A 27,124-nucleotide genomic window follows, 5' to 3' on the forward strand; every position below is an offset into this window, starting at 1 on the left:
TTCTAGCTATATCTTTTCAGCTTCAAGCTGAAATACTCCAGATAGTAAATTTTTTAATATCCTTATTTTTTAATCACCCCCCCCAACTTTTTATCAAATTTTTGTAACATACAAAAATAGATAGGCACTGGGGAAAAAGGCAAATAACAAAGGGGGCAGGGTGTGTAACAGAATGAAATAACAACAGCAAACAATACCAATCATATATCAAATGGTATTGAAATACCCCAACCATAATGTTTTACATTTTGACTTCCCTCATCAAATATGGGTAGCAATGCTATCCTGGGATTTAGGTCTAGTTTCTGACCCATGGTTAAGTCCCATTTCATAAAATATATTTTCCTGTAATTTCTGTATCTTCTCACAGGACCACAACATATGGAAATTGGAAATTGACTCAGCAGCCTCTCCAGCATAGTAGCCTATCGGTACTTGATATTCTGCTAAGACTGTGTGGAGCCAGGTACCATTGATGAATTAATCTGGGTGAATTTTCTCTCATTTGGGATGAAATGGACTGGAATGGTATCATGCTCCAGATTTGGTTTGGTTTATTCAATTTATTATATCTCTACACCGCTTTCCATTCAAATGAATCCCAAAGTGGCGTACAAACAATAACAAAACATGTAATAGAACATCACAAATACAACATAAATTGTATAAAATAATTAAGAAATCACCAGTGAAACAATTACAATTTATAGTCAACTTTATAGTCAGTTTCAGGCTTTAAGACTTGTTCCCAGTTCTCTTAGGCTTAGGGAGTCAAATAATGCTCGTGGTTTCTTGCAGTTTCTGATACAGTCCACTTATCAGCGAAGGATCAAATTATTTAGAAATAATGCATATTTATTAATTTCAAGGCTGTTGAGAACCAAACCAGGAGTGGTTAACCTGTGATCTCCAGATGCTGGAGGACTCATAACCCCCATCAGCCCCAACTAGCCAGAGTTTTTAGGGGGCTAACCAGGTTGGGATAGCTGGCTTGTTAGTTTTTGAATGTCTTGTTTAGATTTTTCAATTTCGTTGTTCTGTATGGGACAATGACAATAAAGATTATCGTATTGTATCAATGATCACCAATGATTGGCGCTGCAGAGTAGTAACACCCAATATTACCCCAAGGGGCACAGGTTGGCCATCCCTGCCCTAATCCATCCCGCTGTAGTAAGTGTGCCCCATGCTCCCCCGATGTCCCTTCTTGTATATATTTTCTTCAGGAGTCAGTTATGGACCTGGTCTCTCAGAGGAGGTTTAGAGGTTTTAGAAATCTCCCTTTGATTGGCGTGAGCTGCAGGAGAGCGCAGAGTTTCGATTTTCACAGAACGCTGCGCCGGGAGAGAGAAAAAGCCCAAGAGTGCTGTTGGACTCCAAAGCTTGCCCGCGCCCCTTTTTACACCAAACGAAGCTGCTCCCCTGGGAAGGGAGACAATGGTTTTATGTATCTCCTCCCACGGATCTGGAAAGCAAGAGCCCCCGCGTTCTGGAGGCCGGAGCTGACCCTTCGCTGGAAAGCACCCTTGCCTTTTGTTCCACCCAGAGGAAGGAGAGAGAGAGAGAGAGAGAGAGAGAGAGAGAGAGAGAGAGAGAGACCCGCCTCCCCCGGGGCAGGCCGAGGAATTCAAACCCCTCCCTTGCCCTGCCTTCCCCGCCTCGCTCCGTCCGGCACTTCTGCCCAGGACCGAGCGAAGCGAAGGTACAAAGCCCAGGCAGGCGCGCCATCGGGGCTTCCTCTTCGACGGGACGGGTTCCTTGTGTGCCGGGGGTCCTGCCTGCCCTCCACCCGTCCCAGCGCCGGCTTTGAAACGGGGTTAGCGAGCGAGTACTTTCCGCGGAGCCGGGCGCCGCTTCGCCTGGAAGCTTCGAGGGGAGGGACCGGACGGGACTGGATAAGGAAGCTGATCGCGGCGCAGATCCGCTTGGAGAGCCTCGGACGGAGGGTGCCTTGGGAGAAGAGCAGGCAAGACGCCAGGGTGGGGGACGACGGGGGGACGACCACCATTGCCTACATCGGATCGCGTTGGCGGGTTCGACGGGGGCCCCCCTAGCGAGTTCCCCGCCCGCTTGGGAGGAAACCGGCCGTAGGGAGCGGCCCCCTGTTCTCTGCGGGAGAGACTAGACGGGGCGGTCTTCCTACCACTGGTGAGGGCGATGGAGAGCCTCTGACTCCGGATTCGCTGAGAGGAGTCTATAAACTCAAAGGGCTGGATCCTGCTTCCTCGACGGGAGGGGGTTTTGGCAGGCAGGAGTGTTCACCCCACTTCCCTGCTGAACGCCCCTGTGGCCCCCTGGATGGTCTCGATCCCGTGGGAAGTGGCGAGGAAGGCAATGTTAGTGACCTAGATGTGGGGGGCCGTGGACCAATGAGGCCCAGAGGACCCCAAGGAGCCCCTGTGAAGCATGTTCCGGAAGGCCCCACTAGTGGCCTGGGGGCCAGGTTCGCGGAGCGGGGGCACCACGGCCTACGCCAACCCCGTCTGGACGGCGTTATTTGACTACGAGGCCGCCAGCAGCGACGAGTTGACCCTGCGGAAAGGCGACTTGGTGGAGGTGCTCTCCTGGGATGCCGCCATCTCTGGGGACGAAGGCTGGTGGGCCGGCAAGGTGAACAACCAAGTGGGCATCTTCCCTTCCAATTACGTGTCGCCCAAGACGGGGGGCTACGCAGGCCCCGAAAGCCCCCCTGAGGCCGACTTCCGGGACCTGAGGCTGGAGGAAGTGATTGGAGTCGGTGGCTTCGGGAAGGTGTACCGCGGCAGCTGGAAGGGGGAGTTGGTGGCGGTCAAGGCCGCCCGCCAAGATCCGGACGAGGACATCAGCACCACGTCGGAGAGAGTGCGGCAAGAGGCCCGGCTCTTTGCCATGCTGCAGCACCCCAACATCATCGCCCTCAAAGCCGTCTGCCTCCGCGAGCCCAACTTGTGCCTGGTGATGGAATATGCGGCCGGGGGTCCCCTCAGCCGCATGCTTGCCGGCCGCAGGATCCCACCCCACATCCTCATCAACTGGGCCGTGCAAATCGCTCACGGGATGCAGTACCTGCACTGCGAAGCCATCGTGCCCGTCATCCATCGCGACCTGAAATCCAACAACAGTGAGTAGGAGGGTTGGGGTTGGTGGTGGTGGTGAGGGATTTGCATTTATTTGCATATATTTTGCCTAAAGAAATCTAGCTGGTTGGTTAGTTTGTGTCAAAAATGTGCATCTCCGCCTTTTGGCTTGAAATTGCTCACGTAACGATATCTTAAGATCGAACAGTGGAACGAAACCCGAGAAAATGTAACCGAGCCATAAACTGACAATAATGAAAAGAAGAAGAACCGAGAAGGGAAAATAAAAACGAAACACGGAAAATTAACTTGGAACATCTCTGTTGAAATAATCTCATTTTTAAATGCCGGCAGACCTTTCTGGGAGAGAATGTCATCTTCTGGGTGCCACGTTGGAAAAGGCTCTGTCTCTTTCCCCCTTAATCAAACGTTTGCTGTTGTGCAGGAACAAGGAAAGCCTCAGCAGCTTGACAGAGGTGATAGGCAATTCCCAAGACACCACCCTGCTTGCAGATTTGAGTGCAATACAGTGGTACCTCGGGTTAAGAACTTAAATCATTCTGGAGGTCCGTTCTTAACCTGAAACTGTTCTTAGCCTGAAGCACCACTTTAGCTAATGGGGCCTCCCGCTGCCGCCACGTTGCAGCTGTGTGATTTCTTTTCTCACCCTGAAGCAAAGTTCTTAACCCGAGGTACTATTTCTGGGTTAGCGGAGTCTGTAACCTGAAGCGTCCGTAACCTGAGGTACCACTGTACTTAAGAAAATGAGGACACCGTAAGCCAGGAACAGGAAGCATCAGGCCTGGGGGCCAAATATGGCCCCCAGGACCTCTCGGTCTGGCCCTTGAACCTCACCCAAGGCCATAGCCCTTACCAGCCCTGCTCTGTGCCATAGTTGAGTTGTTTTGCCTGGTTTGCCTGTCTTCGGATTGTGAGAAGGTGTCTTGCTTGCAGGATGGGAATATGTGGGGGAAGTGGGAGCCATGCAATTGCCTTTGGCTTTCATGTGCCCAGAATGCAACCTGCTGCACAAAGCTGAGCGTCACATGCATTGCTCTGCCTACTTTTGCATCTGGCCCCTCCCACTCCTGGCACGCATCACCTAGAGCACTGGCCACGAAGGAATGCGACCTTAATGCGGGGAAGAACTTCCCCATTCCTTCCTTAAGCCTTGATAGTAAATGTCAAAACTGCAATTCCAAGTTGCATCAATTTTATGGCCTAAGCTATGTCCTTCCTTATTTATTTTAGCTTTGGGGTACACAATCTAGCAGGCGGTTTGTGCCATTGTGTAGAAATATAACTTCCCGCTAGGGATTGTGCCCCACAGGGGGCGGGAACCACAGAAAGCCTTCCTTTCAGCAGTGGCGCTGAAATTTGAAATGTTGTTAGTGTTTCAAGTGTAAAAGAAAAATGGGGGGGGGGGAATGAAGGCAAGAAAAGGTGACTTCTGGAACAGGTGTACTGGGAGCAAGCAGCACTCTCAAAAGAAGCCATTGATAAGGAATATGCACCGTAAATTTAAAGCACCTGTTCCCCATAGAAAATCCTGGGTATTGTAATTTAAGGGTGCTGAGAATTGTTGCTCTTTGAGGAGTAAACTACAGTTCCCGGGATTTTATTTGCTTTTAAGTTATGGTGTATATGCAGCAATAGGAATATATAGTATAGTAGTATAGTATAGAAACATAGAATTGTAGACTTGGAAGGCACCCCAGGGGTCATCTAGTCCAACCCCATGAAGCGTAGGAATCTGCACTAGCTGGCAGCTGCTCTCCCAAGATTTCAGCCAGGGGACTCTCCCAGCCTAACAGGAGATGTTGAGGGTTTAAACTTGGGACCATCTGTGTGTAAAGCGGGCACTTGACCACAGAGCCACATCCCTCCCTGAAGGGGCAAGCTGCCCAGTGGAGAGGAAGGTTTTGGAAGGCACAGGAAAGGAGCCTTCCTTTAGCCAGAATCAGGCCTGGAACCTTCCTTCAGTTCTGGGAAGCAAGGGTGCCTCTGAGCACATCCAGAGTACTTTCCCCCTCCCTCCCCCGCCAATCAAACACATTTTCCCCCTCCCACGTGCCATAATTCAAGAGGTGAACTTAAGGTGGAGGCAGGCATGAGAACTAGCAAGTCCAGTTTGGGAAATGAAGTTCTATCTGCCACCCTCTCACTGTTCTCCTCCCGGAGTTTTGCCACCAGACAGCCAGCGAGTGTGACCTCAGTGACCCAAAGCTAGAAGGAAGTGACAGCAACGCACTCTCTCTCTCTCTCTCTCTCTCTCTCTATCTATCTCTCTCTTCCCCTCCCTCTCCCAGAAACGAACTCTACACTGTCGTTTCCTCTTGTGAGGGCGAGATAAATGTTTTTCTTTCCATGCAAACAAGAGCCTGATGATTTGAAGCCTTTTCCTCTCTCTCTCCAGGCGCTGGGCTTCCTCCAGCTGTAGATTTGGGGAGGGGAAACCAGGGACAAGGAGGGGGAACTTTTAGATAGATAGATAGATAGATAGATAGATAGATAGATAGATAGATAGATAAACTTTATTTGCATTAGCCAACAGACATAAAACAAGCAATATATACAATTAAAAAACAACAACAATGGATAAAAAGGACCTTCAAATGACCAAGAGGGGGAACTTTGTACCATACCATTGCAGCCCTAAGCAACTCTTGCTTTGATCTGTTTGAAAGTAAATCTTCCTGCAGCAGAAGCCCGCACCTCCCCATCGCAGATAGGCAGATGGCCAGAGTCATCTCCCTTGTGCCGGTTGCAAGACACTCTGCACATGATCAGAGGCATATTGTCCTCTAGATGTCACGTCTTTCAGGCAGAGCACTGGTTGAAGGGTTCCTGTTTCAAAGCTGATCGGATGATGGCTTTTTTCTTAGTCCCATCCCAACTGCCCGCCTCCGTCGGTCATAATGAGAATCACGCCTTGCAGGGTTGTTTTAATTCTGGATTAATGAATTTAACTCTGGGTTAATGAATTTAATTCTGTATTAAAGAATTTAATTCTGGGTTAAATGGGGAGCATCTGTTTGGCTACCATGGGGAACGAGACGCTGGAAGAGGTGAGCCTTTGCTCTTAATCCGGCAGCTCTGCTTCTTACGCTGCGGGAACAGTACCTAGCAATTTGTTCCCTAAATTGTAGTTATTACTGTTTGCAAAATGCCCACCATTATGTCAGGCACGGTGTGAGAGGAGGACAAGCCCGTATATGGCAGGGAATGTTCACTGCAACAGGATTCCTGCAAATATAGGACTAAATGGGAGCTGCCTTTGGATGCAAAGTTGGGAAGGGAGTAGATGTTAAGCACCCATCCTGCACCTGTGTGCAGAGCACTGTCCTCCTTGTTTCTTGGTCACCCTGAGTGTGACAGAATGCTGCAAACTGGGATATATGCATATATTTTAGGCCAACGGATCTTCCTGGCTCAGGGACCTCACCTATCCTAAGAATGATTACTTCCCTCAAAACAAGGACAAATGCTGCTGTCATCGAATTGTAGAGTCAGAAGGGACCCTGAAGATCGTCTAGTCCAGGGGTCGCCAACTCCCAAGAGGCTGCGATCTACTCACAGAGTTAAAAACTGGCAGTGATCTACCCCATTTTGGGGGGGTCAGGTCAAAATTGTTGAGCTTCTTTGGGAGGAGCCAGTGATCTACCACAGAACGTCCACTTATTTACAGGTAGATCACGATCTACCTGTTGGGCGTTCCTGGTCTAGTCCAAGGGTAGGCAAACTAAGGCCCGGAGGCCGGATCCAGCCCATTCGTATTCTAAATCCGGCCCGCGGACAGTCCAGGATTCAGCGTGTTTTTATATGAGTAGAATGTGCTTTTATTTAAAATGCATCGCTGGGTTATTTGTGGGGCATAGGAATTCGTTCATTTTCCCCCAAAAAAATATATTCCGGCCCCCCACAAGGTCTGAGGGACAGTGGACCGCCCCCGTGCTGAAAAAGTTTGCTGTCCCCTGGTCTAGTCCAACCCTAGGAATATGCAGCTGTCCCATATGGGGATCAAACCTGCAACCTTGGCTTTATCTGCACCATGCTCTAACCAGCTGAGCTATCCCATTAGGGCACAAGATTGGGAATCTTTTCAGCCTATGAGCCATGTTCCCTTCTGGAGTCACATGCCCCTTGTAGGCAGGGCTAGCAGCAAAAGTGGGCGGAGCAAAAATAATGTTAATTTTACCATTGTATAATCAGCTAGTTTCTACACACACTCAACACATTGCAGCGTATCCTCTATCAAGAAGCATGATCAGAGTTCAATGACACATTCCAGCCTGGCAAAAACACCCAAAGGAGGATGTGGAGCATCTGGAATTTGACAGATACTGTATGTTCAGAGCATACAGTATAGCCCATAGCTGTCAACTTTCAGATTTGAAAATAAGGGATCAGCAGCCTCGAAAATAAGGGATCAGCAGCCTCACCTGTTCCAGGGATAGTCTACAGAATATCTAACAATCCAAGATAGCAGTGGGAAGCAGTGGGAAATTGCGCTGGAATAAGGGAATTTCCCGCAAAAAAAGGGAAGGTTGCCAGCTATGGTATAGCCTCTCCTAACAGGCTCAAAAAACCTTGCCATCCGCCTCTCTATAGAAATATAAGCTACCGTAACAGAACGTAGACCAGAGCTTTCCAAACTTGTCATGGTGGTGACGCACTTTTTAGACACGCATCATTTCGCGACACAGTAATTCAGTTCTACTAGCAAACCAGTAATTCAGCTTTACTAGCAAGTTCTCATTCCAGCCCACACTGCAGCCGACACTATAACATGTCGCGACACAGAGTTTGGAAAGCTCTGACGTAGACAGTCATTTTTAAGTCAGTTGGAGGTTGCTTGGGAGAGAGATTTCGCTTCTTGTGATGTACACACACATGCAAACGTCTTTCTTCCTACTGTCACTTCTGATCACACAAGTTTTGCGGGGGTGGGTGGGGGGATACGAAAAACTTGCCAAACCTGTTTAACACAGGTGAACATGGAAGGAGTAGGTACACCCCGCAAACAGTGATCCCTCTTTCAAATTCCTTTCGACTCCTCTCAAAGGACAACAGTTGCTTGTCTATAGGTTCTCCCTTCTTTATTCCAGGTCGTGTGTGTGTGTGTGTGTGTGTGTGTGTGTGTGTGTGTGTAAATTTGTCGCTCATCTCAGTATTCGACCATCTGGCAATATTTGAAAGCAGCATGAGAGTCATCTTCAAATATCTGAAAGGCTGTCCGTCATGCAGAAGACAGAGCAGACTCAGGCCACCTTCACACCATACTATAATACTACTTTATAGTCGTGACTTCTGTGCCAAAAAATCCTGGGAAGCAGTGGCGTAGTGTGGGGGGTGCAGGGGGGGCCGGCCGCACCGGGCACAACATCTGGGGGTTAGGGTTAGGGGGCGCAAATCCACGGGTTAGGGGGTGCAAATCCACGGGTTAGGGGGCGCAAATCCACGGGTTAGGGGGCGCAAATTACTTGCCTTGCCCCGGATGCTGACAACCCACGCTACGCCACTGCTGGGAAGTCGCATTTGTTGAGTTTGCTGAGAGCTTTTATTCCTCTATTTCCCTCCCAGGGCTTCAGTTTTCTGAGTGGTTTAACAGACAATCTCTTTTCCCAGGTAGCACTAGAAATGGTAGCTTTGGGAAGGAGAAAGGGGTTTCTTAACAACTCTCAGTACCCTTAACAAGCTTCAGCTCCCAGAATTCTTTGGGAGAAGCCATGACTGTTTAAAGCAGAGGTCAGCAAACTTTTTCAGCAGGGGGGCCAGTCCACTGCCCCTTAGACCTTGTGGGGGGGGCGACTATATTTTTTTTGGGGGGGGATGAATGAATTCCCATGCCCCACAAATAACCCAGAGATGCATTTTAAATAAAAGGACACATTCTACTCATGTAAAAACACACTGATTCCCGGACCGTCCGTGGGCCGGATTTAGGTGGTGATTGGGCCGGATCCGTCCCTTAGTTTGCCTACCCATGGTTTGAAGTGGTATCATAGTGCTTTAAATGTATGAATGTGGCCTTGCTAACTGTTGTTCTGGAAGTCTGGGTGTAGAGCCCTAGGTCTGGGAACAGCAGGGAAGAAGGTTTTGGCTAAAGATTAAGAGAAAGGTCCTAGTGGCATAAGCTGTCCGACAGAGAGCCAGGCTGCCTTGAGAGTCGCAGGTGGGCTCTCCTTTGCAGGGGCTGTTAAATCCCAGAGGCTGAGTGGCTGTCGGTCAGGGCTGTGTCACTGTAACATGCTGCACGAAAGATCCTTCGTGGAGGTCATCTCGTGCAACCCCTTGCTCCACGAAGGATCTTCAGTAGATCTCAGGGCTTGCCATTAAGCCAAACCAACACAGAGTTTTCATGTACTGATGACTTCATCAATACATGAAAACTGTGTTGGTTTGGCTTAATGGCAAGCCCTGGGGAGCTGACTGGGGAGAGGACAGTTGCTACGGTATGTTGTGATCTACGGGTGTGGGGCAGTGTACTAGTTTAATAAATAATAATAATAAACACAGTTTGAGCCAAGGCTTGGCCCTCACCCCTGTTTTCAGTGCTCCATTTTGCCGTCAAACATACAAAATGCTAACAGAGAGGAGAGTTTCTTTATACCCAGGCAAAGTGGCATTTGCAGCTTTACACCACAATATTATAGGGGCTGGATGTCAGTGCTTCAAACACCATTCTTTATTCTCTTTACAGGAATTCCAACCCCCTTCAGTGAATTCCCAGGGTGTCTTACCCGTAAATGCAATTAAAAGAGTTAGAGAAGCACCACCATTTAACGCAGCAGCTGAAAAGCAAGGCCAGGAGATAAAATTATTCTTAAAAGCTGTTGTAGTTTTTAAAAGCACACTACTTTGCCCCATGCAGAAGCCAAATCAGAGCAAGCCCCACCCACACTTCCTTAAGGAGAGTATTTCACAACCAGGCTGCCACCACAGAGAAGGCCCTTTCCCCGGTCACCACCCACTGCGCTTCTGATGGCAGAAGACAGCCGCCAACGAGACCTAAAAGCAGGGATGCGGAGCTTGTGGCCCTCGGCCTGGCTTCATGTGGCCCTCAGTCTAATGTCATGCAGGTGGCAGTAGCTGGGGGGGGTGGAGAGGAGGAGAAAAAGTGAGGAGTGGGAGGAAGGAACAGCTGAAGCAGAAGCAATGATGGAAGGGGAGAAGGAAAGCTCTATGCAAGAAAGCAGTCCAGACCTCTGGCAAGAGAAACCTGCCCATTTCCTGGCAATCTGCCAGGCAAAGAAAGGTGGGGATTGTAGGAAGAGAGAGACAGATAGAGAGAGCTGGCAGTGGGAAGGTGGAAAGGGGAGCTTACCCTTCCAATCCTGAGTGTTAGTACTTCCCATTGAGGTAGGGAGTAGTTGCTGACAGTGTTCGAAATTAGCCAGGGGCCAGGCGCATTTTGCACCTGGGTTTTGACCACTCACAACCAAGTGAAGGTGCCTGGGCGCCAGGATGGTGCCTGACATCCCTACCATCTGGGAATCATTGGATCCGGACTGTTTTCCCATCCTGTAGAATTCTTATCAGTTACATTTTATCTTCACAATTGGAATGAATTTCGGGAACCAAATTGCTTTTTCTGTCAGCCTGAGCAGGAGCAGTCAGCATTAAGAAAAAGAGGTGGGAATAGGCCGATAGATATGCGGACTGTCCCTGGATCAAGTGACTTTTCTTCTTTAAGTTCTCAAAAGTTCTTAAGCTAGCTCAAGGTTGTCAGCTGAAGTAGCCGGATGTTTAACTGAGAATCACTCACCGTGAGTCCATGAAAAAGAAGACTTTAGAGCCGCCTTGCCCTAAAATGGCAACTAGACTTTCTCTTTTGGTGAGTGCAGCCTTGGTTTAAGGAGTCATTTGGCTTATATACTTGAGTTTCTAACACGGCGAGTCTTGGCAGGGCGGCAGAAGCAGGGGACGAGGAAAGTGCTCATTTCAACCGCACACATAGGCGCACTGTGTTTTCATCTTCAAACCATAGCTAAGTTTAGCCATTGTTGAAAGCGACATGTGAACCAATCCACTGCCAGGGCCCTTTGCAGGAAAAGTGGGATGCAAATATTCCAAATAAGAAATGAAAATATGTGCTGGGACTGGTAGCAGCCTGACACAGCCTGCGAGAGGTGGACCCCACCATCTCCACCATGGCTGCGTGAGACCTGAGATCCGACATTTTTTAATTTCCATCCCACCTTTCTCTCTCAGGAGCTCAAGGTAACCTTAACAACCCTATGAGGTGGGTCCAGTGTCACCCAATGTCACCCTGGGATCTCCGCAGCCGAGTGGGGATGGAACCCTGGTCTCCCAGTTCCTAGTCTGACACACTAACCACAACATTGTACTTGCCTGCGCACTCCAGTGAGGAGTCTGTGTGGGGATTCTTGACTTAGGTGTCAACTTTTGAATTGGTGGCGGCAGCTGCTGTCACTGGTGTGCCTTTAAAGATCTTACCACTCCTCTTGTGGCGCTTGCACGGTTGTTCTGCACTCCCACTCACCCCATCCCCGCACCAAGGTGAGGATCTCAGTTCTGCCTGTTCTCTCTCCTGTCCTGGAATTGTGAGCCAGAACTCCCAGACAGTTGGGGAGGCCAGGGAGTTGTGAAATCACTAGCAGAAAACCCCTGCGCGCCAATTGTGCAATAATCACCATGGGAACTCTCTCGTATGTAAAGCAGCAGTCCTTGGCAGTAGAATCACAAGTAGGGACCCTGAGGTGGTTTATGTGCATGTGATTGAACGTCCGTGTGAGAGGCAAGATGATTTCTGTGTAGCATATATATCCTCCTTATGTTCCAAGGTTTTGCTCTGCTGTTGCAGACCATCCAGCTAAGGCATAAGTGTTTCTCTGTGTGTGTACTAGTTGAGGAGGGAAGGGCAATTCACTCTGTAGCTGCCCCAAGAACTCCCTGGATTATACTTGCTAATAATATTACTTACTAATAATATTGTTCAAGGTTGTTTTCCATCTGAGTCTTATTCTATCGGGAGGTTGTGGACTCTGCTTCCTTGGAGGTTTTTAAGCAGATGTTGGGTGGCCATCTCTCATGGATGTTATAGCTGAGATTCCTGCATTGCAAGGGGGTTGGACTAGATGACCCTTGGGATTCCTTCCACGCTACAATTCTATGATTCCATGATTCTATGTTCCAATGAAACCCATAGCCATAACTAGCTTAGGACGATTTCTTCCCATGGGTCTACCCTAATGAAAACATAGTTGTTGACCACAAACCTAGATATATTTATTACCTGCCCTTCACCATGATGTTCCAGAGTATTAAAATCGGTTAAAACTGATATTGCAGTTCCTTGAGAACCTTGCCTTTTTGAGGGGAGAAGAGACAAATTTCTAGTCCTTTATGCTGCCAAGTAAAAACTCAGTGGGCCGCCCATGAACAAAAAGTAGTGTGCTGGTTAATTTGTAGGTAGAATTAACCTAGTGGCCTCCCGAACAATATTTACACCATACATTTAAAGCACTAGAGTACGCTCCGGGCAGCTTCCAACTTATATAAAAACATAATAAAATATTTAAAAACTTCCCTACACAGGGCTCCCTTCAGAAGTCTTTGAAAGGTTGTATAGTTAATTATCTCCTTGGCTTGGGTTTTGTTTTGTTTTTGCATAACTCCATACCCTCCAACATTTCTCCGATGAAAATAGGGACATCCTAAGGAAAAGCGGGACATCCTGTGGTCAAATCAGAAACCGGGACAGCTTCTGTAAATCTGGGACTGTCCCTGGAAAACAGGGGCACTTGGAAGGTCTGAAGTGTGGGTGCTGCCACGCGAAAAGATGGATGGCTTACAAATGTGGAATCAGTGTTAACATGGCACCTGAATCGGTGCCAGTTCCACAGACCAAAGCAATTTGACTTAATAAGTTGTGTGTGTTTGTGTGACGGTGCTGGTAAGCAGACCTCCCTCCGGGATCTCTAGGAAGGCTGTGGATGTCGGTGGAGGGTGTGGCGTTGTTTTAAAGAGGGCTTTCCTTGCGTAGGGTGTTCTTTCAAGGCAGAGGAGGGAGGGAGAGAGTTGTTCGCCAGCCTCTCTTAAACAATGGCCCAGTGGTTGTGGCAGAGATCTGGTCTCTTCACTTCCTCCCCAGTGGCTTCCTGCTCGCTCTCGCTCAGGCTTCCTCTCTGTCCCGGTTGATCGGGGAAGGGAAAAACGTCTAGGCCTCAGAGCAGCAGCAGCAGCTGTTGGGGGTGGGGAGGGTGCCTTCTTGGGGTACTTCTGTCGGGGGAGCCCCTTCCCTACAGCCCAACGGAACAATGGACCGATTCTCCTGCCAGCGCCACACACAATGGGGCGCTCAGTGACGCAGCGTCCCAGGGAAATGCTTGAGTCGCCTACGGGTCATGGGGCCAAAGCCCAGCCAGAACGGCGGGGCTGGGATTGCCTCGCAGCCAGGGCTGCAGAAAGGGCTTGTGGGCCGTAGTTGAGGGCCAGGGCTGAGAAGGACCCATGCTCCCAACTGGTACTAAAGGAACGTGGGGGGCGGGGAGTCCTTTTGGGTGTCTCAGAGGGAGACACCCATAACCATTTCCCAGGATCTGGGAGGTACAAAACGGTAACAGCAGTGCCTCTGATGACGTGCAGAGTGCAGCCTTGGGTCACCGTATCCTGTGCTCGTACAGCTGGATTAAGGAGACAGGCTTGCTTTCTTCTGTTTATTGGGTGGTGGTGTTTGTATTTATAATGCTCTGCAGCATCTGTCAGACATGAGACACTAAGCCGCTTATGCGTTAGGTAAGGCAGATAGATTGCAATTCCAAATATGTCAGATCAGAAAGGTATGGCAAGGCAGCTCTGTTTCAGGTAGCATTAGGGATTATTTGGTTTATTCATAACCAAAATACAGTCGTACCTTGGAAGTCGAACACCTTGCAAGGCGAACGTTTTGGCTCCCAAACTCCGCAAACCCGTAAGTGATTCTTCTGGTTTGCAAACTTTCTTTGGAAGCCAAATGTCCGTTGCGGCTTCCGATTGGCTGCAGGAGCTTCCTCCAGCCAATCAGAAGCTGCACCTTGGTTCCCCAATGTTTTGGAAGTCGAATGGACTTCCGGAATGGATTCCATTCAATTTCCGAGGTATGACTGTAGTGAAATGGACCTAAGTCTAGGTGGACATGTACAAAGGGCTTTTGTCTGTATGTATCTGCAAGGAGGAGGGAAGGAAGAGTGTGACAGCTCAGGGATAGGAGCCAACCCCTAGGGGCCAAAGTCCCTTCGCCCTCCCCCAATAAAGCATTTGAGGGGGCCAAGCCCCCCAAAGTTGATGGGCATTGACATTCAAATGGTGTGGGTGAGCCCCAATATGTGATTGATTATGGGGGGGGCTGGGCTTACCTGCCCTCCCCCAAATATTTTACTCAAGTTGGCACCCCTGGCTCAGTGGGAAGACATCTACTTGGCATACAGAAAGTTGCCATTTAAATCCCTGGCATCTTCAGCTAGGGTTTCTGAGAGCATCCTTTTTGAGAGCTGGACAGTTTCTTTATCTCTGTCTGGCAGCCACTCAGAACAGGCAACAGCTTTCGAATAGGCAAGCTGCACATTGTTAAGTGCATGATCACATTTAATGTACCTGCTTTAAAAAGGTGGGGGTAAGGAAGCCGAATCGGGACCACATCACAAAGGGAATGGGGTTAACCCTCCTCTCTTGCCATGGTGAACACATACACATGGAAGTTGCTGTAGACGCTTCCCTCCTGGGCAAAGAGCAGCGTTCAGTGCGGTGATATTTATCAGAGTCCAGGCACAGAAGAAGGAAAAGGTTCAACAACCCTCTCCCTACCACATGCCCCTGTCTAGATCCCTGAGCAACATAGGCCTGCTCCCCCTCCCTCGTCCCTCCCCAAAATGCCTGCTCTTAATAAAATGAAACAAACCTGTGCACACTCAATGTGATTATTGGTTCCTAAGATTTGTCGTCTCCTATTCCGTGTGTGCCCCATTATATATTTAACATTGCCCCCAAACTGTTCTGGGGAAACATCCTGATAAGCAAGAGCTGTCTGGAGGCAGAACAGGCAGCCTCGGGAGGTGGTGGGCTCTCCTTCACTGAAGGTGCTTTACAAGAGACTGTCAGGGATGCTGTCACGGGAAGATTCTTGCCCTGGGCAAGGGGTTGGGCTAGATGACCGCTAGGATCCCTTCCAGCTCTAGGATTCTGCTGCCCCTCATATGTTGGGATAACTTAGATTGATGACTACAAACATCTAGATGCTCCTGCTGGCTCCTGGATCTCAAGTTGTATAGGTCTTTAGGGGGAATCACTAACATCTCAAAAGAGGTTTAAAAAAACGGACCAGGAATTACATATGCTTTTTCCAGCTCTGGCATGTTGCATTCCTGATAGTCAGGCATTAGTTTCTGATGACTGGTCTCAGGGCTCTAGCGTTGACCTTGGAGCATCAAACAGGTAAGGTAGAGAGCCTTAAATATGAGGACTAGCAACTTGAAAATAAGGCCCAAAGCCATTGGAATCCAGCAGGAAATTGAAAACACACTTGCAGCAGCAGGAGAGAAGTATGAGTTCAATCTGGAAAATTCACCACTGTGCTGAGCAAAGTTCTTTCATCTCCCCACTTTGAAGAGTAGTGATTGGGGGTGGGTTTCAGCTTTTTGGACCATCAGGGCACGGAGCCAGGACTCATGGGTTCTTTTGCCTGTGAAGTTCTGAGTTGGGTTTAGTAAGTTAGAGCAGAGGAGCGTGACTGCTTCTGCCTCGCCCTGGCGCAGTTTCCATGCTGTGTGTGTGCCAAGTGCACGGAGGAAGCTTGGCAGCGTGGGCAAAAGCTGCCAGCACAGGAAGCTCCTTTTGTGCCAGGGAGGTGCTGACGAGGGTGCCTTCCCAGGGACTGATTGCCACATAGTGCAGCAATAAGAATGTCAGGAGAGCTCTGCTGGATCAGGCCCATCTAGCCCAGTTCTCACTGCTGCCAACCAGCTGTCTGTGGGAAGTTCACAAGCAAGGACCTGAGTGCAGCAGCCGTGATCCCCAGCAACCAGTGTTTGGAGGCATAGTGCCCCCAATAGCATATGTAAAATATTGCCATTGTAGCTAGTAGCCAAATCATAACCCCTTAGCCACCCAAAAGGCAGTACTCCAGAATGACAACTTAAGCTGACAGAATATGCGCAGCTTTGCAGACTTAACATATAGAACAAGAGAACGAGAAGAACATATGTTTAAAGAAGATTGGAAAATGTTTATTGAATATATGGGGGGGAACTGTGTACAGCTGAAAGCACTGGAAGCATTAAGTGTAAATAAGTTTTGATGGACGCAATAATGGAATACTGAATGGTTTAGTTTTTGTAAAATATGCAGGGATTTATGATGTGCAAAATGAACCATGGAAAGAGAAGAATGGAAGTCATTAATATTTTAAGGATGTTTAAATGAGTGTTTAAAATTGTAAAACAGAAAATTTAATAAAAATGATACACACACACAAGTAAATAAAACAAAATGGCAGTACTCCAGAGGGCTGTCACAAAAGGCTGTCAGCCTTTGTAATTTAAGCTCCCTTTAAGCTGTTGCTATTGTTATATTTGGGACGCGGGTGGCGCTGTGGGTTAAACCACAGAGCCTAGGTCTTGCCGATCAGAAGGTTGGCGTGTTTGAATCCCCGCGACGGGGTGAGCTCCCGTTGCTCGGTCCCTGCTCCTGCCAACCTAGCAGTTCAAAAGCACGTCAAATGCAAGTAGATAAATAGGTATCACTCCGGTGGGAAGGTAAACGGCGTTTCCATGCGCTGCTCTGTTTCCCCAGAAGCAGCTTAGTCATGCTGGCCACATGACCCGGAAGCTGTCCTCAGACAAACGCCGGCTCCCTCTGCCAGTAAAGCGAGATGAGCGCCGCAACCCCAGAATCCCTTTACCTATTTTTTTTATTTGTTTGTTTGTTTGTACCCCACCCATCTGACTGGGTTGTCCCAGCCACTCTGGGCTGCTTCCAGTATATACAAAAACACAATAAAACATTAAACATTAAAAACCTTCCTATAAAGGTTGCATGATCCACTATGCTGAAGTCCATGAACCACCTTTAACATGCTATTTCCCCCTCTCCCAATATTTATTAAGATAATGTGCTAAAACCCAAAAAGCCTTGGGAAATAAAAGTGTACCCTTAACTTTCCATCCCACCAATGCTGGGTCCATGTCCTAACTCCGCATTAGAACAATTTCCTATGGACTAGGACATGGGAGACCAGGGTTTAAGTCAACAACACAGCCATGAAGCTCAGCGGGAGACTTAGTGCCAGTCGCTATCGCTCGTCCTGACCGACCTCACAGGGTTGTTGTGAGAGTATAAGATTGAGAGGGGAAGAAATCCGTATGCCACCTTGAGCTCTCTGGAGAAACAAAGGTGGCGTCATACAAAATTATAATCGGGATGGGGCAATGGTAGATGTCCTTGTTAACGGGAGAAAAAGTATTTTGTTAATATTTGTAACCAAAGGACTCTGAACATATGAAGGGTGTCTTATACTCACTCCTGATTAGCCCCTCAGATGTACATGGGGAATTTTAAGGAAAGGCTTCCAGGTTATGGGGAATGAGGGCCAGGGAAGCTTTGGCCCGTTAAGGCCTCTCTGATGCGTTTTCCTGGATGGAGGCCTCCAAGCCTCCTTCACTGGCTTCCCTCAGAAACCCATGTCTGCTTCTTCTCTCCCCTCAGTCCTGCTGGCGGAATACGTGGACGATGGAGATGTGAGTGGGAAGACGCTGAAGATCACCGATTTTGGGCTGGCCCGCGAGTGGCACAAGACGACCAAAATGAGCGCGGCGGGCACCTACGCCTGGATGGCACCGGAGGTCATCAAAAGCTCCACCTTCTCCCGGGGCAGCGATGTCTGGAGGTGAGAGGGTGGGGTGGGCCCTGTCTAAGGTTGGGTTTTGGGTTTGGAGCCCAGATGTGCAGGAAAAAGCAAGGACCCTCTTGCCCTGGGACACCTTCCTTGCCAAAGCAGAACACCCTGTTTTGAAAACCGTGTCAGAGTCCCAGTTAACTAACATGCTCTTCACGTTCTTGCTCCAAGGATCTGTGGAAGTCCACAGCAGGTAAAGGAAGCCAAATTCTGTATGTGTGTAAGAAAAGAGTCTCCCCTCTTACACACACATCTTTCAGGCTGGGTTTGGAGCTTTGACAGGGAAGCAGCTCAGACTGAGGGTTTGTCTGGGAGCTGGAGGTTCCAACCCTTTCTGGCTCTCGGCCAGGCCCTGATCCAGGCAGGCGCTGACTTGCACTTCTCCCTCCTCACAGGCAGCTAGCCAGGCACTTTGACAGCAACTCTGAAGCTCCTGACTGCCTTGCCATCTCCTGTGGCCCTGAGGGAGACTGGAGGGTTTGAGAGCCAGCCAGTTGGTACGGGGATCGCTAACAGGTCCTCACGATCATTGGTAGTGTGGATATCTGCTATGGGGCCGGATCTGCTCCCCTTGTTCCTCCACCAAGGACACTCCAGGTCCAGGTCTGGGCAACGCTGAACCCAAGCAGTCTACATGTGTGTAAGAAAGAGGCAGACAGAAACAGGCCTCATTCACACCATACATTTAAAGCGCTCTGATGCAACTTTTAAATTGTTTCGTTTCCCCCCAAAGAATCCTGGGAAAGTGGGAAGGGTGATGGGCGTTTTTAGGAGAACTCTGTTCCAGAGCTACACTTCTCATAGCAGTTTCCCCAATCAATTCCTCTTCTTGGGGAACTCTGGGAAACTGTAGCTCAAGGAAGGGAATAGGGGCCTCCTAACAACTCTCAAGGGACGCGGGTGGCACTGTGGGTTAAACCACAGAGCCTAGGACTTGCCGATCAGAAGGTCGGCAGTTCGAATCCCCGTGACAGGGTGAGCTCCCGTTGCTCAGTCCCTGCTCCTGCCAACCTAGCAGTTTGAAAGCACGAAGTACAAGTAGATAAATAGGTACCGCTCTGGTGGGAAGGTAAACGGCGTTTCCGTGCGCTGCTCTGGTTCGCCAGAAGTGGCTTAGTCATACTGGCCACATGACCCAGAAGCTGTAGGCCCGCTCCCTCGGCCAGTAAAGTGAGATGAGCGCTGCAACCTCAGAGTCGGTCACAACTGGACCTAATGGTCAGGGGTCCCTTTACCCTTTACCTAACAACTCTCAGCTCCCAGGATTCTTTGAGAAAAGCCATGACTATTTAAATTGGTATCCCAGTGCTTTAAATGTATGTTGTGAATGTAAACACAGTGGGCATACACAGGACAGGGCATTGGGTAACAAGTGACTGAAACCATTTTTCATCGCCTGTCATGCTTATGTAACAAAAAACCCCTTGTGAGCTTGCAGCGCAACGTCTTGATCGCAAGCATCAGTCTCAAGTAAACGTAAAGAGATGGGCTTCACTTTCCAGGTAGATGTTTGCTTGCCATTTTAGCCTTGCTTATTAACTGAGGGGAAAGACACCCTGGTGGCTTACAAATATCAATAATAAAAGAGTCTCTTTCCTCAGGCTTACAAGCTAAATTGTTGTTGTTATTTTATTATTTGTACCCCACCCATCTGACTGGGTTGCCCCAGCTACTCTGGGCAGCTTCCAACAAATATAAAAGCACAATAAAACATCACACATTAAAAACTCCCCTAAGAGACACTGCACAAAAGGAAAATAGATTGGGAAGAAGGAGGAAAAAGACATTTGGCACTAGTTCTTGGAGTTCTAGTAAGGACCAGCTGGAATAGGAGATCAACTGGAAGGGGACAGAGTGGAACCCTCTATGGAAGCAGTTTCAAAATGTCTGGATAAGATTCATGAGGAGGGACTTTATAATTCCCACCCCTGCAAAGATCAGGAGAGGAGGGAGGCCCAGAGCTCCACCGTTTGGCCTGTTTTGAGAGGGCAGCAGAATATCACCCTGCAAGCGGGGATCCCGGGTGGCTCAACAGCACCCTAGAATTTAGCCCTATCTCCCTTGTCCTTTTCCCTCCAGCTATGGGGTACTCCTTTGGGAGCTTCTCACTGGCGAAGTTCCGTATCGGGGCATCGATGGCCTTGCCGTGGCCTATGGGGTCGCTGTGAACAAGCTGACACTTCCTATCCCATCCACTTGCCCGGAACCCTTTGCACGTCTCATGGCAGGTAAGCAGGAAGCAGTAAAGGAGGTGGGACTTAGGGGTTCCATCACAAGATGGGATGCCCTACAAAAAAGGTGGGAAAGGGTTGTACCTATTTCTGGCACCGGTTTGAGCTCTGTGTGCATTCTGTCTCCCTCCCTCCCGCTTCCCTGTTGGTCTCGCCAGAGTGCTGGGAGCAGGACCCCCACCGGCGCCCCACTTTTGCATCCATCCTGTCCCAACTGACGGTGCTGGAGACCCAAGTCCTCCATGATATGCCCCAGGAGTCCTTCCACTCCATGCAAGATGATTGGAAAGTCGAGATCCAGGACATGTTTGATGAGCTGCGTGCCAAGGAAAAGGTAAGGGAGAGACAAGAGGAGCTGGAACGTTCATTCGGGGGCAGAGCTTGGGCCTAGAATCTCGGCGTTGTACCAGAACACAACACTTTTGAAAGCAGCCTTTGTCAACCTGGCTCCCTTCAGATGTTTGGGACTACAAATCCCATCAGCCCAATGGGAGCTGTAGTCCAGAACATCCAGAGGGCACCAGGTTGGCAAAGACTGCTTGGAGGTATCAGTCAATCCATCACTTATTATACAGTCACAGGCCTGCCAAAATAGAAGAAACAGAATAAAAACATTAAAACATTTACTTATTTAAAATGCAACATGATACAAAGGGTAAAGCATACCTATTTAAAATACCAATATGATTCAATGATAATCCATCTAATCCCCGAATGAGGGCACAGGATACCACCCTGAAACTGGGACCTTGTACATGTCTCTGTATTAATGACGGCTAGCGCTTCTGAAACAAGCATAAAGTGTAATTAATGAGTATGAATGGGTTTTGTTTTGTTCTTTCTTTTTAGCTGGGAGGAAGGGTTAGTGGCTGCCATTTTATTTCCCAGGAAGCCACAGTACGGCGCCACAGCTGGGGCATTCTGGGACAAGAAAATGTTGATGTCCAGGAGGAGGCAGCAGTAGACAAAAGAAGGGTGAGGGTGGAGACAAAAACAAATGTGGGTAATTAAATCAGGGGTGGGGAACTTTGGCCCTTCAGATATTACTTTACTGTAACCCCCATCATCACTGGCCATTGGCCATGGTTGCTGGGGCTTATGGGATTGTGACTCAGCAACGTCCAGAGGGCGAAAGGCTCCACATCCCTGAATTAAAGGAAGGTGAATTTACTCTCTGAATTGCAAGTCAAGTGAAGGGTTTACTAATGAAAATGGGTGGAAAAGCAATTTCTGTGCACCCCTTTGCCCAGGTCAGTGGAAGGGCCCATATGCTGGCTGGGACTGATGGGAGTTAGAGTCCTGGATGGGCCCTGGGCAAGGGCCATACCTCAGCGACTGAGCACCTGCTTTTGCATGCAAAAGGTCCCATTGGCCATGCTTGTCGGGGCTGCTGGGAGTTGTAGTTCAGCAACATCTGGAGGGCCAAAAATTCCCCATACCTGATCTACATGAACCAATGTTCTGACTCAGTATAAGGCCATGTTCACACCATACATTCAATGCACTATGGCGCTACTTTAGACTGCCCTGGCTTCCCCCAAAGAGTCCTGGGAGCTGTAGTCTGTAAAGGGTGCTGAGAGTTCCCTGTGGAGAGGGATGGATTGCTAAACCACTCTGGGAATTGTAGCTCTGTGAAGAGAATAGGGTGCTCCTAATGAATCTCACACACACTTCCCAGAATTCTTTGGGGGAAGCCATGTTTGCTTAAGGTGCTTTTAAAGGTATGGTTTGAATGTGGCCTAGGCCAGGTTCTGGCCCCGATACTTCTCACTGGAGAAAGGAAGCTCCGTCGCCTGCAGGTTTCCAAAAGCCAAACACTCGCTCTCTCGCTCTGCCCAGACCCACACACGTACCTTTCCCCCCCCTTCTTCGCAGGAACTGCTGAGCCGCGAGGAGGAGCTGAAGCAGGCAGCCCTGAAGCAGAAGTCCCAGGAGGAGTTCCTGCGTCAGCGGGAGCACGAGCTGGCACAGTGGGAGCTGGAAGTCTTTGAGCGGGAGCTGAGCCTCCTCATTCAGCAGATGAACCGGGAGCGTCCCTACGTCAAGAAGCGGAAGGGGACCTTCAAGAGGAACAAGCTGAAAGGGAGGGACAGCGAGCACATCAGCATGCCACTTGGTAGGGCCCACGGGGGGGGGGTCGGGGGGGGCAGGCAGAAGGCAAGGATTCCTGTCAAGGATGGCTCCTGGTTGGAAGGGGTGTCTTGACAACAGGCCCTCTAGGAACATAGGGTTGTTGTTGTTGTTGTTTGTTTATACCCTGCCTTTTCCCCTGACGGGACTCAAGGCAATTTTATCCAGTCCTACTTAGAGTAGACCCACTGAAGTTAATAGACACGTCTAATGTATTAATTCAACCAGGGTGGATTTGATTTAAATCAAATCAATTTAAATCACTAGTCAGTAAGACTTGGTTTAAATCACGATTTAAATCATTAGTCAGTAAGACTTGATTCAAACCATTATTATTATTATTTTACAGAAAGACTCATTCTTGTTGGTATCATCTTAATATTTACAACCAGAAGAAGGTTTCATTTTTGAAATAATAATAATTTTCAGAGTGGTTTTTACAGTTATATCAAAAATTACTGATTTGGTTATACACAGATAATTATGAAATTATCATGAGGTTTAATAAGTTAACTGTTTATATTTGGACAACTTTTGTGCTATACTTGGAAGGAGAAAAATAATCATTTCCTCAATAAGAATTTAAACCATTTATTTAACTAAAACAATAACATTATAGTATATGTATCCATGTTTGTTAACTGATGTGGTTAAACAATTTAAAAAAACAACAACAACACCTGTTGCTAGTCCTAAATTCAGTGATGGGGATGAAGAACCATGAGCCAAAACTTTGGAACATTGACAGAGCCTGGACATCTGAGCTGGCCTTTTCTAAATTAAACTCATTTTAAACTATGCATTGTTACAGAAGGGTAATTCATGCCCCCCTCCTTATTTCAGATTTTAAGCATCGCATCACAGTAATGGCTTCTCCTGGATTGGACAAAAGGAAGGACTGCCTGGAGATGGGGGCAGGTGGTTCCCCTCCCTTCCAACGTTTCCGAGCTATCAGATGTAAGTAACATTTATTTGGGGGGGGGAGGTGTAGAAGGGGAGCAAGTGGAATCTGGAGTGTTCAGACTTCCTCTAGATAACCCCAACCAAATCCTGGTTGATTGCCGGCGATTTGGGAGTGAAATGACACCAAGGTCTGCTTCTAGTCAGGTGAGGCACAAAGGGCTGCCAAAATGATCAAGAGATTGGAGCAGCTCCCTTATAAGGAAAGGTTACAACATCTGGGGCTTTTTAGTTACAAGAAAAGGCAAGTACGAGGGCAGGGAGACACGTTAGCGGGTGTATAAAATTATGTGAGGTGTAAAGGAAGTGGCTACAAAGACGTTTTTTTCTCCCTCCCTTATAATAACTAAAATTTGGGAGCATCAAATGAAAATTGAATGTTGAAAAATTCAGGACAAACCAAAGGAAGTATTCCATACAGTGTGTAGTTAAACCCTGGAACTCACGGCTGCAGGAGGCAGTGAGGGTCGGCAGCTTGGATATCTTTTAAAGGGGATTAGACAAATTCAGGGAGGATAATAATAAAAAATAATAATAAATGTTATTTATACCCCGCCCTCCCCGGCCAGAGCCCGGCTCAGGGCAGCTAGCACCAGTAAAATTACAATAAAAACATAATAGAAAAAAACAAACCCAATTTAAAATACAGGTTAAAATGCAATTTAAAATGCGGCCTCATTTTAAAAGTAGCCCATAGATCAAAACAAGGGGAGGGAAACATAAGGGTCAGACTGAGTCCAAACCAAAGGCCAGGCGGAACAGCTCTGTCTTGCAGGCCCTGCGGAAAGATGTCAAATTCCGCAGGGCCCTAGTCTCTTGTGACAGAGCGTTCCACCAAGTCGGGGTCAGTGAGGCCATCAATGGCTGCTAGGAACAAGGGCTATGTGCTACCTCCAAGATAACCAGTCCTCTGAACACCAGCGGCTGGTAATTGCAAGTGGGGAAGTTTGCTGTGGCTCATAGGTCCTCCTTGTGGGCTTCCCAAGGGCATTAGTTTGGTCACTGAGCAAGCAGAATGCTAAATGGGCCTTTGGTCTGATCCAGCAAGGCTCTCCTGATATTCTTCTTATGGAACAGCTGAGCCTGGTACCTGGATTTTGTGCTAGCCTACAAACTGAATCTTAGCCATGACACAACAGTTCTGTTTCAGAGAGGTGGCATACGACCAGTTCTGGATGAAGCTGCAATCCCCTGCGGGAGTGGCTTTCCCCCAAGGAACTCTGGGAGTTGTAGTTCTTTAGTTTTGAAGGGTGGTCTCCAAATTCTAACTACCTAAGAGGAGGAAGCAATTATGGTTTAAACCAGTTAAGGTTTGTATGCAAAAGTGCCATTTAATACATGGAACCCTTTATTTTTTATTTTTTATTGAAAAATAAAAAATGGCGTCCACAAAGATAAGACACAAAAAAGAAGAAACAAGAAATAGTACCTATGTAGAAAACAGAACACAAAAAAGGATAAAGTGGGAAAAGTTGTTTCTTTTTGCCCTCCCACCCGACCCTTTGCAGTGGAGCCAAGTGAAAATGATCGAAATTGGGGTCGCCAGTCACCGCGTCGAGGGGACGAGATTTGTAACGGCCGTACAAAGAGCTCCAGTTCCCCCAAACCATGTGAGAGCAGTACGCAGAATGGCAGGTAGGGGGCAGCCTTTCCCTCCTCTCCCCTTCCCTTGCTTGCTTGTAGAGAATGGGGATGCCTGGGTTAAAAGAAAGGACTGCAGCTCAGTGGCAGAGCACCTGCTTGGCATGCAGAAGGCCCTGGGTTCAATTCCCCAGCCTCTCCAGTTTAGAAGGATCTAGTTGCAGGTGATGGTAAAGACCCTTCTCTGCCAAGACCCTGGAGAGCGGCTGCCAGTCAAAGCAGACAATGCTGGCCTAGATGGACGAACAGGCTGACACAGCATAAGGCAGCATCGTATGTCTTAATGACTGAAGCAGGCTGTACTATCATGGACTGGCTGGGTGCAGAGGAGCAGTGGGAGGCACCAGCTGGAGAACCCCCAAGGGAAGAAGGCTCACATCCAGGGGGTTAGTGGTGGGAGGATGATAAGCGGTCAGAGGAAGAAGAGGAAGCAGATGGGAGGAGGAGGAGGGGTCGGATGCGGAAGAGGCAACAGGGTTTAGTGAGCAGGAAGAGGCTGTGGCAGAGAGCAGCCCAGAATTAGAGGCAGAAGCAGAGTGGGGTCAAGAGGCAGCAATGAGGCTGGCTGCTGAAGAATCCAGGGAGTCTCCCCCTCCTGCTGTGACCTCCCCCCTGGTCTCCCCAAACACAGAGAGGAATAAAGAGGGCGCAGCAAAGACAGACAAGGCAAAGGAGCCTCAAGTTGCCTGGAGGGGGGGGAGGGAGCAGAGTCTTTGAGAGAGGTAGGAAGGCGGGGACCCTCATTCCTTGCCTCATAGAAGCAAGACGTATTGGGAAGGGTTACTGGGATCACTAGGCCTGTGCTGTTTTGATTTCTTTGACTACAGAGTAAACTTCACTGACGCTGGTGTTTTATATTGCTGACTTACTCCTGACTCCGGCTCCTGACATGTACACATCCCCTGAGCAGGTTGCAAACCCTTTCTTGTCCCCCTCGCAGGAGAAGGTCACGGCTAGAAGAAACGACGTGGTACATGGAGCCAGAGGTGCTGCCCGTTCCTGAACAGACCCAGCCCAGTCCAAACGGTGAGTGCTTTTCAGGGGTTTTTTGCACTGTTCTGTCTCCTGAATTGTTTCCCCTGAGGAGCTGTAGCTCAGTCATAGAGTCTGTGCTTTATATCTGGGGTTGGGAACCTCCGGCCCACGGGCCTTTTAGGGCCCAACAGGCCTTTCTCATTTGACCCATTTTGGCCAAGCATTGCCCAACTGCCCTACACCTCGGCATCATGTCTATGACGTGAGGCAGGAAAAGATGCACATGAGCCAAAGGGGAATTGCAGGTGCCGCCCATCATCTGGTCATCCATGCAGGGAGACGGGGATGGGTTGGCTGGTGTCACTGTGGTACCAGCTGATTACAAGGTGGGCAGCCCCACCTACCTGTCAAATGTGGCCTGCATACATGGGCGAGAGAGGTTCCCCATCCCTGCTTTACATGCATTTCCCGTTACCTGTTATGTCACTGGCATGTTTATACTGCCCCTGGAATAAAATGAACACCTGGCACCTGGAGTTTCCTCCTTTTATTTGCTGAGCTGAATCTGACACATAGGAGCTGCCCTGGGTACAGTTTTCCCACAGCTGTTGCATGAGGGCTAAACTGCAACTCCCAGGTTTCTTGGAGCTTTAAACATAGAATGTGGAGATGACTTCAACAGTTCACATTCTGTGGTATTTTGGGTTCCCCTTACAAATTTTCTAAAGTTTTTTTTTTATGGGGTACTTCCGCAAGTCCTGAGGTATGCCCAAATCTGCCGACACTTCCCTCTTCTATGTCAGGAGGTGTCAGTTTGACTACATAAGCCATGAGTAGGCAAACTAAGGCCTGGGGGCTGGATCTGGCCCAATTGCCTTCTCAATCCAGCCTGCGGACAATCTGGGATTCAGCGGTTTTTTTACATGAGTAGAATGTGTTCTTTTATTTAAAATACATCTCTGGGTTATTTGTGGGGCATAGGAATTCGTTCATTCCCCCCCCCTAAAATTTATAGTCCGGCCCCCCACAAGGTCTGAGGGACAGTAGACCGGCCCCCTGCTGAAAAAGCTTGCTGACCCCTGATATAAGCAATAGCACTCACAACCTTAACAATAGATACAGCGGGAGTGCTTTCCGCATACGCCTGTGAGAAGGGCTGTATCTCAGTGGTAGCACACCTGCTTTGCATGCAGAAGGCAACAGGCTCTATCCTGGCCATTTCCAGGTCAGGTTGGACT

General features: G+C 48.7%; 1 protein-coding gene across 1 annotated transcript in view; it reads left to right on the forward strand.

Annotated features, from left to right (window-relative positions):
- Positions 1–230: 230 nt before the first annotated feature.
- Positions 231–27,124, forward strand: part of MAP3K11 (mitogen-activated protein kinase kinase kinase 11) — a 30,608-nt gene continuing 3,714 nt past the window's right edge. The window contains exons 1-8 of the mRNA XM_083478543.1: positions 231–3,100; positions 17,760–17,940; positions 20,029–20,177; positions 20,339–20,514; positions 22,056–22,296; positions 23,154–23,267; positions 24,779–24,905; positions 25,852–25,937. Of these exons, the coding sequence (XP_083334669.1) occupies positions 2,407–3,100; positions 17,760–17,940; positions 20,029–20,177; positions 20,339–20,514; positions 22,056–22,296; positions 23,154–23,267; positions 24,779–24,905; positions 25,852–25,937 (1,768 nt within the window). The 5' untranslated portion in view covers positions 231–2,406. The remainder of the gene's footprint in view (positions 3,101–17,759; positions 17,941–20,028; positions 20,178–20,338; positions 20,515–22,055; positions 22,297–23,153; positions 23,268–24,778; positions 24,906–25,851; positions 25,938–27,124) is intronic.

The sequence above is a fragment of the Podarcis liolepis genome (genome assembly GCF_965112155.1).
Source record: "Podarcis liolepis genome assembly, chromosome: 15".
NCBI lineage: Eukaryota > Metazoa > Chordata > Lepidosauria > Squamata > Lacertidae > Podarcis > Podarcis liolepis.